We start from the raw sequence: 13,754 nt of genomic DNA, 5'->3' as shown, positions 1-13,754 counted from the left end.
GACTTTATCTGCCTCCCAGAAGACTTCACAAATGGTATTGCTTTGTCATACTAAATAGGAGGTGGTAAACTTGTCGAGGCTAAACTAAAGATTTTTTTCTTTGTCCTTCCTTTGGACAGCCTGACCTTCTTAGGTCATTAAGGTAGGAAATCAAGTGATGCTTTGTAGTAGTTGTCTATTTCCTTTCCTCTGTGCCTTGTGGTTTCCACTTAGTTGTGTTTTTTTTTCTTTTTTTTTCCCTTTTGGTAGTGTATCATAGTCCTAGTCAGAGTACTTTTGCAAAAGAACAAGTACTAAGGTTCTCTCAAAATAACTGAAGTTTGTATGTTTTCACGTTGCCCTAGCTACAGTTATTTGCACATGATTCATCAGATTGTAACTCATGCTAGGCTCACTTCAAGATAATGAATCTGCTAGTATGGTGTAGTAACTGTATTATGACCATACATTAATACATGGATGTGATTCTTAAGCTGTATCCTTTTTAAAGGGACAAACAGAAAATCTAAGCAACATTTGTATTAATGAAAAGTATGCTGTTCTAAAACATCCACCTTATAAAAATGTGTTGATACATACAATAATCCTATGCCATACTCCTTGTCTCCCCACATTCTGTTCCCATAATGATAGAACTTAGCATATTTTTACCTTCTAATAGATTCTTGTCTGGTTTTAGCACCTTCATGGGGTAACATGACCAAGTTGCTGACTTAGGTAATATCTCATCCGTGTCTCAGCTTTGATTTCTTACTGCCTGGTTGATATGTTATGTACCTCAAATAGCCAGGTCCAACTCACAAACATTAGTGTTATTTGTTAGAACTTGCCTATCAGTTTGGTACTGCTCAGAACACAAAGGAAAGGTTTTGGGTTGTGTGAAATAATAACACAGACAAGACAAAGTCATAAGACAGTAGATACAAGGCTGAAAGACTTAAATTTTAATATTTTGTATTTAAAGGTGTTACTAGATTTCATGTCTGATGTAATTCTTGGGTAGTGACAGTACATTCATGTTAAGTTGCATTAATAACATCCCACCTATGGATGATTTATTTACAGGTAAAGACGTCAGCAGAAAGAGCAAAGTTGTAGGTGTAAGTAGACAGAACACAGAATCCGTGGTGGTTACATACAACTGTTCTTATGTTTCTCAATGCAATTATTTTTATTTCCTCCACAAAAATACCAGGATGTAAGGTGGGAGGTTTGGCCCAAAATGTCAAGTACATGAAAATGTCAAGTACCTAACATGTGCTGTAAGACTCATGAGTCTGTACAAATGTTCTTTTGTTTACAGGTATCTTGAGCTGGTACTATTATGTGTCTATGCCAATGCCAGCATCCACCTTCACTATTGCTGTGGGGTGCTGGCAGGAAGTTAAACAGCAGTCCTTCAAACAAAAGGCTGCTGTTGGAACAAACACTGATTTTGCCTTGCCATCATCACAAACTGATTTAAGGTTGGTGTTTATAATATTATTGAAAATTTAGATATATGGGTAGCATTTCCATTTATTCTGTGGAATGTGAAAATGAGTCATATTGGCACAGGAATCAAAGTAGAACTTGTTTAATCTGAACAGAAAAATCTTGACAGGAAAATAATTCCAAAGGCATTATTTCATGGGAGTGGTTCTTTTTATGTGTTGCTACTTAGTGAGCAACAGGGTTTGTAAATTCCACTGTCTGCTAGATTTGTATCCTTATACTTAACACTTTGCTGCAGCAATGCCAGGTGCTGTCTTGTTTCTTAAAATACTTGACTCAGTCCATTCTGGATAGCTAATGACTCCTACTATAATATTGCCTACTTTTTTGTTCTGCTCCAGTCTCATTGCCCAGTTAGAGCTGGCCTGTGCAATGGTTTGCCTGGGATGACATGTAATGACCAGATACATGAAAGATCTAGTACAGTGGTCCCATAAAATAGAGTTAGACCAATGATTCTTAACTGATTTTGACCAAACTAGTAGAAATGTAATTATTTTGAACACATCTATTCCTTCTCCCAGTCTAGTTAAAACTCATTAAGTTTGAATTATGAACGAGTGGTAGATGAGCAGAACAATATATGCCTGAAAATAAGATTTGAAGATAGAAAAGTTTCTGGAAAAATATCATTTGCTTTCACATGTATTCACCTTAGTTTGCAGAAGTCTCAGATATGGGACTTGATTTCCTCATATATTACTCTCAGCTTTTCAGATTCATATCATAGCACCACAGAACAACCCAAGTTGTAATGGACCTTGAAAGTTCATCTGGTCCATTCTTTCATGGGAAGGAGCTTAGATAAAGATATCTAACACCCATTTACCCTTGTCTTGGCCATGTGGCTCCATGTGAAGAGAGCGACTCTATGCCCTTTGTAGATGCCCTTCAAGTACTGAAACACTGTGATGAGATTCTCTTTCCTCTTCCCTGGAAAGGCCTAGCTCCTTCTGTCTTTCCTCACAGGGCAGGTTCTGCAGCCCTTTGTTCATTTTTCTGTCTTCCTTGAATTGTGAGGCCCAGCAGGAGAGGCGCTGCTTCCCGTGGGCGCTGCCTGACGAGCTGTGCTTGGGGTGTGCTGATCCTCTCTGTCCCTGTCTGCCAGCGGTGCTGATCCGCTCTGTCCCTGTCTGCCCCCAGTGCTGCTGATCTGCTCTGGCCCTGTCTGCCAGCGGTGCTGATCCTCTCTGTCCCTGTCTGCCAGTGGTGCTGATCCTCTCTGTCCCTGTCTGCCGCCAGTGCTGATCCTCTCTGTCCCTGTCTGCCACCAGTGCTGATCTGCTCTGTCCCTGTCTGCCAGCGGTGCTGATCCGCTCTGGCCCTGCCTGCCACCAGTGCTGATCTGCTCTGTCCCTGTCTGCCAGCGGTGCTGATCTGCTCTGTCTCTGTCTGCCAGCGGTGCTGATCCTCTCTGTCCCTGTCTGCCACCAGTGCTGATCCTCTCTGTCCCTGTCTGCCACCAGTACTGATCTGCTCTGTCCCTGTCTGCCAGCGGTGCTGATCCTCTCTGTCCCTCCCTGCCAGAGGTGCTGATCCTCTCTGTCCCTGTCTGCCACCAGTGCTGATCTGCTCTGTCCCTGTCTGCCACCAGTGCTGATCCTCTGTCCCTGTCTGCCAGCAGTGCTGATCCTCTCTGTCCCTGTCTGCCAGCGGTGCTGATCTGCTCTGTCCCTGTCTGCCAGCGGTGCTGATCCTCTCTGTCCCTGTCTGCCACCAGTGCTGATCCTCTCTGTCCCTGTCTGCCAGCGGTGCTGATCCTCTCTGTCCCTGTCTGCCAGTGGTGCTGATCCTCTCTGTCCCTGTCTGCCAGCGGTGCTGATCCGCTCTGTCCCTGTCTGCCAGCGGTGCTGATCTGCTCTGTCCCTGTCGGCCATCAGTGCTGATCCTCTCTGTCCCTGTCTGCCATCAGTGCTGATCCGCTCTGTCCCTGTCTGCCAGCCCAGGGCCCAGGGTCCCTGTCTGCCAGAGCCCCTGCAGCTGCAGCCCAGACCCTGATTGCCCTCATAGCTGCAGCGCCACCCATGACTCATGGTCAGGAGATTGTCCCCTGAACCTCCCCGTCCCTTTCAGCAAGGCTGCTCCCCAGATGGGCGGGTCACAGCCTGTGCTGGGCACTGTGGTGGTGCCACCCCAGGTGCAGGGCTGTGCTCTTGTCTCTGCTGCACCTCGCACTGCTCTGGCCAGCCCCACCCTTTCAGCCTGTACAGGTTTCTGAGATGCCCCTCCCTTCTGATGTGTCGACCTCAACTGCTAACCTGGTGAGGGTGCTTTCAAATCCATCAGATGAAGATGTTGAACAGTGTGGGGCCCAACACAATTTCTTGGGGAACTCCACATGTGACAAGCTGGCAGCCTTAGTGAAAACCACTGATCACCTCTCTCTGAGTGTGGCCTGTGCATCAGTTTTTGCACCCATCTTGCAGACCACCCATCCAGTTTGTATGTTGCCTGTTTGTCTGTGGCCAATGGTTGGCAAAAGTCCAGGCAAACAAGGTCCAGTACTCTTCCCACATCAACAGGAATTGTTGTTTTATTGTAGAAGGTGATTTGGGTTATAAAAGTTTTTATATATTTAACTTCATTCATTATTATTTTATTTAACTTTATTATTTAAGTGTTTAACATTTTCGTGTTACTCAGTTTGAAACTTTGCTGGAAAAATACTTGTCTTTTAGACAGCTGTTTTGAAAAATACTTTGTTAGCACTAAGACAGTGGAACTAGTGAGACTTTGGAACTTGAGGACTTAAAATGGATGTTTTTGTTGGAATTTAAAATTAAATTATTCTAATGGTTTGCAGCTTGACCGATTTTGGTTAAAAATGCCAATTAATCTTGAGAAAAAAAATTCATACTTTACATAGGATGATTAAGAAATATCCATTCTAATTTTGAAATAATTTATAGGTTTGATGAGCTTCTAGAAATTGCTTTGTGTTTCTTTCTTTGCTGCTTATATGTTTATAATATGACTGCCTCTGCAAGAATAAGCTGAAGATGTATTCCTTTCCAAAATACAGCACATTTGGTTATAGGAATTTATTTATTTATTTATTTATTAATAATTATTAATTTATTTATTGATTTTGGTGCAGAAGATTGGCTCGGTGTTGATAGAATGTTAGGCATGTGTCTCAGATAAGATAGTGGAGATAAAGTCTAGGGTAGCAGGAAAAGAAAGGAATTCTGAAAGAAGCTGTTGAAATATGTAATGTAATTTGTGTCCAGGTGCCAGTGAGTTTTACCTGTAATGCAATTTGTCTCCAGGTGCCAGTAAATTTTACTTGTAATGTAATTTGTATCCAGGTGCCAGTGAGTTTGACCTAAGGAGGCTGTATCAAAGTAAATGTTAAATGGAGCTGTGATGTTTATAACTTTTTATATCCTTGTGGTCATTAAAGAATTGGCAATCTTTATAAGAGATATGGTGCTAGCTTTCATGTTCCTGCCTAATCTCAACTCTGATAATAAAATGCAAAGTGACATTGTTTTAGAGTAGAAATATACTAGATTAAACCACCCTTAAAAAAAAATTGTGTGCAATGGATGTGGATTCTTTGCATATGTAGTCAATGAAAGGACATAGAGTCCACTTCTTTGACAGAAAGGCTTATGTAAGGTGCTAGAGTGTTAATACTTCAGCCAAATCTCATCCTTTTCTACATGTCATCATTTTGTTTTCTGTGTCAGCACAATCTTCCAAGCATAAGTGCTTTGGGCAACGCTAGGTACTTTGCCTGTCGAGGCATAGTAGAACTAGATTACTTAAACTGGAGTTTCAAACCAAGGAGAGGCTGTGCACTGGAGAGAACATAGGCTAACAGGTGAAAACATGACGCTGATTTCTGTTTAGATAAGAATCTATTTGGGCAGATAACTTATTGTGAAGGTATATGATTCAGTGTTTAGAAAGGATTTGATTTACCCCTCCTTTCTTCCTGCTAGAGCTCTAAATATCCTGTAAAAGTTCTATAAAGTAAGGTTGGCCTTATGTGGTACTATTGAATGTCTAGCATGATAGGCCTAAACTGGGTTTTTTTACTTAATAATAATAAAAAAAATTACTTGAAGCTTTTGGAGAATTTTAGTAAGAACAACAACAGAAAAAAATCCCTCCTGGAATTACATTGTAATTGAACCTAAAATACTTGTATTAATGTTATGTTAATATGCATAGAATTTTATTTTCATAGCCAAGTTTGAATAGGAATTTTCTGAGTAAATATTTTTGTATTCTTATTAGTTCTCTTTACATATATTTTGAGCACTTATTCTTTTGATGCATATCTGTTATAAAAACAGGGTGTGACTAGTCTCTCACTTTAGTTATGAGTTCTACTCAGATGTAGTAATGAGTGTTTCAAAGTGCTACATGTGTGAACTGGGTGAGAGTGCAAGTCAAATGATTCTATGGAAATTAATTCTGTCATTCTGATATCTAGAGAATATCCTTGTTTTAGCATAGTTAGTTGTGCACATTTCTGATAACGCAATTAAGTATTGTTTTGTTTTGTTTCGTATTTTCAGGTGGCATGAAGAAATCTGTGGTCATGTGGAATATCCTTGCCGTTTCCAAAATCCTGCTGCCAGGTTGCAAGCAGTCATTCCTTATAGAGTCTTTGCTCCCTGGTGCCTTATGGAAAGCTGTGAAGAGTATTTGCTTCAGCTAGTTCCTCAGTGCCTCTCAGCTGCTTATGCCACACTGGGTACCCACCCCTTTTCCAGGCTTGATATTCTGATAGTTCCTTCCAACTTTTCCAGCCTGGGAATGGCTAGGTAAAGAAACTTATTAGTATTCAATCTGCTGTATTTTGTTAGACTCTTTCTTACCAGCTAGTTAACAGTGTCAAGTTGCTGTCAATATAAAGTTGCTGAGCTATTTTTCTTAAACCAAACTTAAAACTTGTTCCGACTTCATGTGAGTAGGTTTGTTTGCCTCCTTTGCAACCTTTAATTTTAGTTTTTACAGGGCATAGGGAAGGGAAATATAAGCTTATTAGAAATGCGGGTGTAAATTTTTACATTTGTCAAATGGAAGTTCTTTAGTTGTTTCTGTTGATCTAAATACTTGATGTCATTGTCTTGTTTTCTTTTGGCATTGATTTTAGCCTTATATTTTGACAGAATAGTAGTATGTTAAAATCCAAATCTAGGGTTTCTTCACAAGCATTTCCAAAGTGTGGGTTTCTAGTCAAACACTTATCTTCAGAAGCTGAAGGCAAATAGTAAGGATTATATTATCAAGTTTTCATGGAATTGTGAAGGTTTTCAAGTCTGTCCAGGTACCAAGCCTGTCCAGGTACCTCTGAATGGCATCTGTTCCCTCCAGCAATTTGACTGTACCACTCAGATTGGTGTCATCAGCAAACTGGCTGTGTGCATGTGATCCCATTGTCTGTGTCTGTTAAAAATATACTGAACAGTGCCAGTCCCATTACTGATCCCTGAGGATACCACTCATCCCTGTTCTCCTCTTGTACAATGAGTCATTCACTGCAACCCTTTTGAGTGTGACCATCCAGCCAATTCCTTATCCACTGAGTGGTCCTTCAATAAAATCTGTATCCATTTTAGAGACAAAGATATTGTGCAGGACAGTGTCCAATGCTTTTCATTCAAGTAGATGACATCAGTTTCTTTTCCCTTGTCCACCACTGTTGTAACCCCATCTTAGAAAGCCACCAAACTTCTCAGGCATGATTTGTCAGTAGTACAGCCATGTTGGCTGTCACCAATCACCGCTTTATCTTTGATGTGCCTTGGCATAGTTTCCAGAAGGATCTGCTCCATGCTTTTGCTGGACCTTGAGTAGAGACTGGCTGGCCTGTAGTTCCCCAGGTCATCCTTTTGTACCTTTCTAAAAATGGGGGTTGTATTTCCTTTTCCAGTCACTGGGAACTTCACTGATGCAAATAAGATCATGGCCTTACAGGCCATATTTGTTCCCCATGCTGCATGCACTAGCATGGAGGCTTTTAAGCTGGGCCCTTGAGGAAACTCACTTATTGGCTGAAATTCTTTTGTTGTGGTCTTCAGGTGCCCTTGTGCTGACCTGTGACCTCTCTCCAGGCTCTGGGCATCAAATGAGTGGGGTGGATTGAGGTTCCCCTTCCCCAGCAATTTTAGTTTAAAGCTATCTTCTCCAACCTGGCAAGCCTAGGTCTGAAGATGCTCTTACCCTTCTCTGACCAATGGACCCCATCACCAGGCCAGGTTTCACAAAGCGGGTCCCATGGTGAAACCAAGTCCTGGTGACTTTAACCAGTCTTATAACCTTTAGCTGATTGGACTGGCCGTTTCAAGCTGTAGACTTTTTTTCCTATATCTTTCCTCTTGCAATCCTCTTTTGGGTTAAAAGTCGAAAATTATGTTGGCACATTTACAATATTGTATAGGTTTTAGTAGAAGTTTACTTGCTTTTTTAATTTCATCTAGATCTAGAAAATGTAAAATTTTAGCATTCAGTCACCCTTCTCTGTCATATAAGGCTCGCTGCTTTCTAGATCCCTTTTGCTGGTTACTGAGTTTTCAATGATAGTTCTTCACTCAATGAAGGCATCAAATTGGTTTGTGCACCTACCACAGGTTATCCAGTTCTTTGCCTGGTGGTTTGATTTGAAGTGCAGTGTGGTACTGTGTGCCATATTCTTGAAGCCATATGAAATTTGCTGCTGCTCAGCAGTCTTCTGTGACTTCAAAGGCATGGTACTAAAGGGTTGGCACAGGGCCTTGCTATAATTGGGAAAGAATCCAGCCATTTGACTTAGCTGTGAGATAAGAGCAGGGATCTGTGGAATCGTGAAAGGCAAGACACACAAATAGTTCTAAATGAAAGAGAAAGCAGACAGTGATGTCTGGGCCAAAATTACAGTACAGTACAGTAGGAGAAATCTTCATTATTTAGTTGTTGATATGCTATTGCTCCATGGGAAATTTTAGTGCCTTCTCTGCATGTACCTTTCCCAGAATTTATAGGAAAGAGGTACCTACAGGGAATTCTGTTGCAAAACCCTCTGACATTATCTGAGTCCAGACTACGTTTTCAGAGCACTATAATGGTGTTTTATTTGTGAAGGACATGAGAAAAAGCTGTGCTTTTATTCCCCTATGCTTCATCTAACCACTGTCAGTTCCAAGCAATTGATATCATTGAAAATAAGGATGAAAGAAGGGGTGTGCGTATTTCCTGATGCCTGTCATTTAACAGTGCATCAAGCCAAACAAATTCAAATTTTTTAAAATTTAACTAATGTAAGAACTAATTTAAGATGTTTAAATGTCAAGTTGTATTTGGGCAGGAGATTGTTAAGTGACTCATAATAGCTCATTTGTTCTTGTTGTATGTGATTTTTCCAATAGAAGCTTCTGTGTATATAGCAACTTAAATGGTTAATTCCTATGCATGCAATGATAATTGCCTAAATTGCTTAAGCTAACAATAAGCTGTGTGCAAATCCAGGTCAAAACCCACGCAAAGAAAAAAGAGTTAGCTATTACCTTGGGTTAAAAAGGTTGCTATAGTGTTTATTTTTTTATCTTCTAGTCTATCTGTAGCAGTACAAACATAATACAGCATGCCAGCACATAGAAGCTGTTGTTATGAGAACTCTAATTGGACTCCTGTCTACCAGGGTAGGAAACAGACATGAATTTTAGTAATTACCTGAAGTATTAGGGTTTTACAGCATTTGGTACTTTTCTTTGTTGCTCCATTAATTATACTTACTGTGTTTTTCGCATCTCAAAATGCTTCTTCTTATTTAGGAGAGATGTTTCCCCAACACATTAGATTGTGGTATGAAATTATGATAGTTCTTGCACAGAATTATCTAATTAGGTGTTTTGAACTGCCTATTTCAGTGGCAGCTACTGCGGGTCAGCTGCATTTCTCTTGAAGTCTGACAGATGCATTATGAGCAAAACCATAGTTGAAAGCATATTCATTGTACTTGTGTTTTCTGTTCATATTTTCCTGTGTTTTTAAATTTGCTATGGACTTCTCTATGGAAATATATTTATAGAGGAAATACAAAAATTATTTCCTCTTGCTTCCTGTAGATCTTTGAATATGGAGGGTTTAGTTTTGCACACTTTAATTTTACACTGTTTTAATTTAAGTGATTCTGTATAGTTTCTCCTAAATTCATGCTAGTAAAAGCATGATGTAGCCTACACATCTTTGTTGGTGATATTATGTTGAACTGTACAGAAATTAAAAGCATTGTGTGCCAAATTTAAGTAGCTTAAAAGCCTGAGATTCAATGCCTTCTCTAGAATGTTGAGAATCTCACAAACATGTAACAGCAGTTAGTTACCTAATTTTAAGTTCTTTCACTAGCAGAAGAGAGTGAATTGGAGTAAAAAGAATAGGGAAGTGTGTCAGATTACAAGGCCCTAGAGATTCTAATTAGGTTGTTCGTGGAAGAGATCCTTGACCATACACTGCATTGAAAGGTGCATGTCATTTATGCACTCAGAGAACTAAGAGGTTAAAATCAGATTAAAAGTAGCACTATGTTTTGATGCTGTTGATGATATGGTACTTCCTGATGGGTTGTTGGCCCCATTGGCATTTAAATATCAAAAGTATTTCACATTTGGAGATGCTCTCATATGAGCCAGCAGTTGCACATTAACAGAGCTGAAGGAAAGATTTCAGATGAAAAGTAGGATATTCTGTGTATTCGCTGGTTGTTTGGGCTCTTGAAATCAGTTCACTCCCCATCCAGTTTTGTAGATCCCATTTGAAATCCTAGTGTTCAGACATCTCTTCTCACAATTCTTTTTTTCAGAACCTGAGGAGACTCTGAATTCCTTGTTCTTTTTCATTCCCTGAGGAAAAACATTGTTTCAAATACAGAAACTCTAACTTTTAGTGCCACCTGAGCCTGCACTTGAGACTTTGACTTTTCTTGCAGCATTTAACTATTTTAGCTTTTTCACAGTCACACCAATTCCTTGTGTTTTTGTGGTGTTAGAAACTGCTTAGCAGCTTTCTACTTCTTCAGAGCAAATGTGCTGGTGTTTATTTTACTCTCCTGAGAACTGTAAGCCTTTGCATTCAGTTGAAATTCTCTTTTTGAAACAATGGTTTTTAAACTTTTGTTTCCAGCACACATTGTTTGAATAACGTAAGATTACCGCTTTTTCTGTTTGAATTAATGTATTAATGTACTAGTTTTGTACTAAGTGCTTATCCTTGTACCATGTATAAATAATCTTTCTAAGTGCATCACATGTTGCTGGGATCTAGAAGAGTATGATGAGGAAAGTGTCCTTTGGCATATACCACACTCCTAGTTTTTCCTGACACTCTTAGTACTAATAGTGACTATGGGATAGATGGACATCTGGTCTAATCTAGTTCATCTGTACTTACAGACAATTTTGCCCAGCTAAGCTAGTGGAACCAAAGAACTTCTGAGCAAAATTCTGACATGTTCAAAACAGGGTCCTAGTGTTAGATAATTTTAATTCTATTTAGGCTCTAAAATTAGTGGCCTTATTTTCAACTCTGCTGGACACCCTTGAAACCCAAATGGTGTTTGATGATGAGGATGCTTGGAATATTTATAAATCAGGTCTGCTGGCTAAATATGGATTTAGCAACCCAGCTTTAAATTCCTGTTCATAAAGATCTTACTCACTCTTCTCCTGTCATGCTAAAAAATTGTCTTTGGTACAGACACCTTTCTTCTTTGAAGAAAGAATATCTATTTCTTCAAAAAATGTTGTATCAGCAGAACTCTTGAGTCTTTCCAGTCTATGTCACCAAGGTTGTTAACTTCTTAAATTGAAAAGAGAGAAGGCTGAAGCAGCCTCTTTGATCAGTGCATCTGTAGCCATCATTTGTCTGTTCTGTATGTCTGCAGTGTTATGATGACAACTGATAAGCCCATAGAAAATCAGCCAGGACTGCTGGAAAACATTCAAATGTCAAAGTTAAATGTAAAACCTTTAATATTGTTCAGTCTTGCAGAACTGCATTTTACTATTTGATACTACTGTAAAAGCCTTTTCTGAGTCAATACAAATGTAGACACACTTTTTTGCAAATTTCCAGTTGTTTTAATTTGACAAAATATTCACAAGAGTAATCCTTTAACATTTGGTCTATTTTTTGCATATCACTAGTTGGTTATCTGCACAGAAATAATCATGTACAAAAATATAAAGCAAAAACTAAAAATATGGTGGAAGAAAAATTGAGTCTTGGCTGTGATAGTGGTAAATCAGTATGTGGCTGTACAACACAGACGTATGGACCTAGTGGCATTTAGAAGTTGCATGAATTGACACAAAGAGGTAACCAGGGCAACCATCACTTTGCAGCTGAAATGCAAAGAGTAGATTTATTTCATTGACCCACTAACAACATTGGGCAGAGACCCAGAGGAACACAGGCTCTGTTACGCTTAGTTCATCCCAGTGCAAAGAGACCCACAGCAGCACAGCCTCTGCTAGGCTTGGTTCGCCCGAGGGCACTGTGCGGTGCCTGCTGCCTGCCCCAATATATCTCATGCACACACTGCTCATTACAAGGCAGTATTTTTATGATCTTGCTCTCTCCCAGCAAGAGGCTCAAGCATGTGGACTGTTATCTCTGGGCAGGAATTCTACTTCTCCAAACAGGTAGATAATGAACACTAGGCATAATAAATGGAATTTTACAACAGTGACAGTTGTAGCATTCCCGCCTGCAAGGTTAGTTAGAGAGAAACTATTCTCTCATTTTGCCAAATCTTCTGCCCTTCTTTCTTGAAGATATTTGCTGACCTTTAGCTGAAGTCTGAAGTATGCTTTGGTACCACTGCAATCACTGTCCTCCATCCAGTTGTCATTTTGGTATCAAAACAGGATTTGGAGTACTTGAGGTGTAATGTATTTTCTTATTAATGCGCCTTGTTGGTCTATTAACTCATAAGTGTTAAAACTGCTGTTTTAACAGAGAAGCCAGGTGTGTGTTCTGCAGCATCAGTGGGGTTTCTTTTGCATTTCCGATAGTTTTCCAAAGAGGTTTCTCAGTGCTTTTGGAAGACAAGGTACAATATTTGCCTATCATAAGATACTTCTCTTATGGGATAGTATCACAAGACGATAACATCTCAGTCTGACATTACTGACCAAAATTGATACAAAAAAGGATGTTTTAGAACATGCGGACTTACTTATGTTTCAGGTATGCAACTTTACATTGTTACTATCTGTTTTATGAGATGAATAAAGAATTTTAGGAGTTTAAAAATCACTTGCTACTTTTGCTGTGTGGCACATGAATTCTTAAAAGGGCTTTTGGTCATTGAAGCTGGAGAGGTAGTGGGGCTTTTTTGATGCTACTGTAGAAAGGTAACTATGTGTTTTTGAATTCTAGGATTAGAATTATGGCAGAGCCTGTTAACATCATTAGAGTTAAATGTGCCTAAGCATTTCCAATATAAACTTGTATTTCAGTGGTTTATAGCTGTAAAGGCCTGTTCCTAGCTTAAAGCTGACATTTAGTGGTTTGGCTTAGGAAAAATGGGTGTGGCTATTGTACACACATTTGTGAGAGACCAGCATGTTTCTATGCACACTGTATTTGTATATCTATCTATCTATCTATCTATCTATCTATCTATCTATATATATAGTATATGTGTATGCCTAATATATATCCATACCTGCCCTTTATATATGTGCATATATAGCTGTGTAGGTAATACAAATGATTTTATTTTTGTTATATGAGTTGCTTGGCATTTATAAAGTAAAAGTATAACTTTCCCTCAAAAGTGACCTGTATATAGAGAGCTAGAACATGGAGAAATGAGAAAATTAATTGTCATTATTGAACACTGAGTTTGTGATTTTGAAATTAATTTTCAGAATTCTTTCTCCCTGCGTCTTACTTTATCTCTCTCAACTCTTTTCTCCTACCAATAGAGATGATTATTGAAAATTACTTTTGCTTATAGATCAGTAGCAATATAGTCTATCTATTGTTTAATATTCAGTCAGCAACATTAGACCATTCCACTTAACTTTCTGAATTATATAAATAGTAGAGTGCTCATAAATGCAGAGATTTTGCATGTATATGCTGTGAGTGGTAAGAAAGAAGATAATAAATGCTGTCAATTGTTTTGAGCCATAAGCTTAATTTTTAAAGGGCCAAAAGAAATACAGTGTTCAAAGCAGCCACAGGCCTCTGTCATGCAATTATCTCTGATCTGACTTGCCATACCAAGCATGGGAAGCTTTCTTAGTCTCTATGATAAT

The 13,754-nt window shown here is 39.2% G+C and overlaps 1 protein-coding gene across 3 annotated transcripts in view; it reads left to right on the top strand.

The window, feature by feature from the left end:
• The window catches only part of AOPEP (aminopeptidase O (putative)), a 177,187-nt gene that overhangs the window by 13,164 nt on the left and 150,269 nt on the right, over positions 1-13,754 (top strand). For 2 of the 3 annotated variants that reach the window (XM_066569632.1, XM_066569631.1), the window contains exons 3-4: positions 1,304-1,466; positions 6,024-6,272. In XM_066569632.1, the coding sequence (XP_066425729.1) occupies positions 1,304-1,466; positions 6,024-6,272 (412 nt within the window). The remainder of the gene's footprint in view (positions 1-1,303; positions 1,467-6,023; positions 6,273-13,754) is intronic. The other variant, XM_066569633.1, reaches the window with a different exon arrangement.

The sequence above is a fragment of the Molothrus aeneus genome, chromosome Z (assembly GCF_037042795.1).
Source record: "Molothrus aeneus isolate 106 chromosome Z, BPBGC_Maene_1.0, whole genome shotgun sequence".
NCBI classification, from domain to species: domain Eukaryota; kingdom Metazoa; phylum Chordata; class Aves; order Passeriformes; family Icteridae; genus Molothrus; species Molothrus aeneus.
The sequence above is the reverse complement of the archived record's forward strand: the minus strand, read 5'-3'. Positions and strand labels throughout refer to the sequence as shown.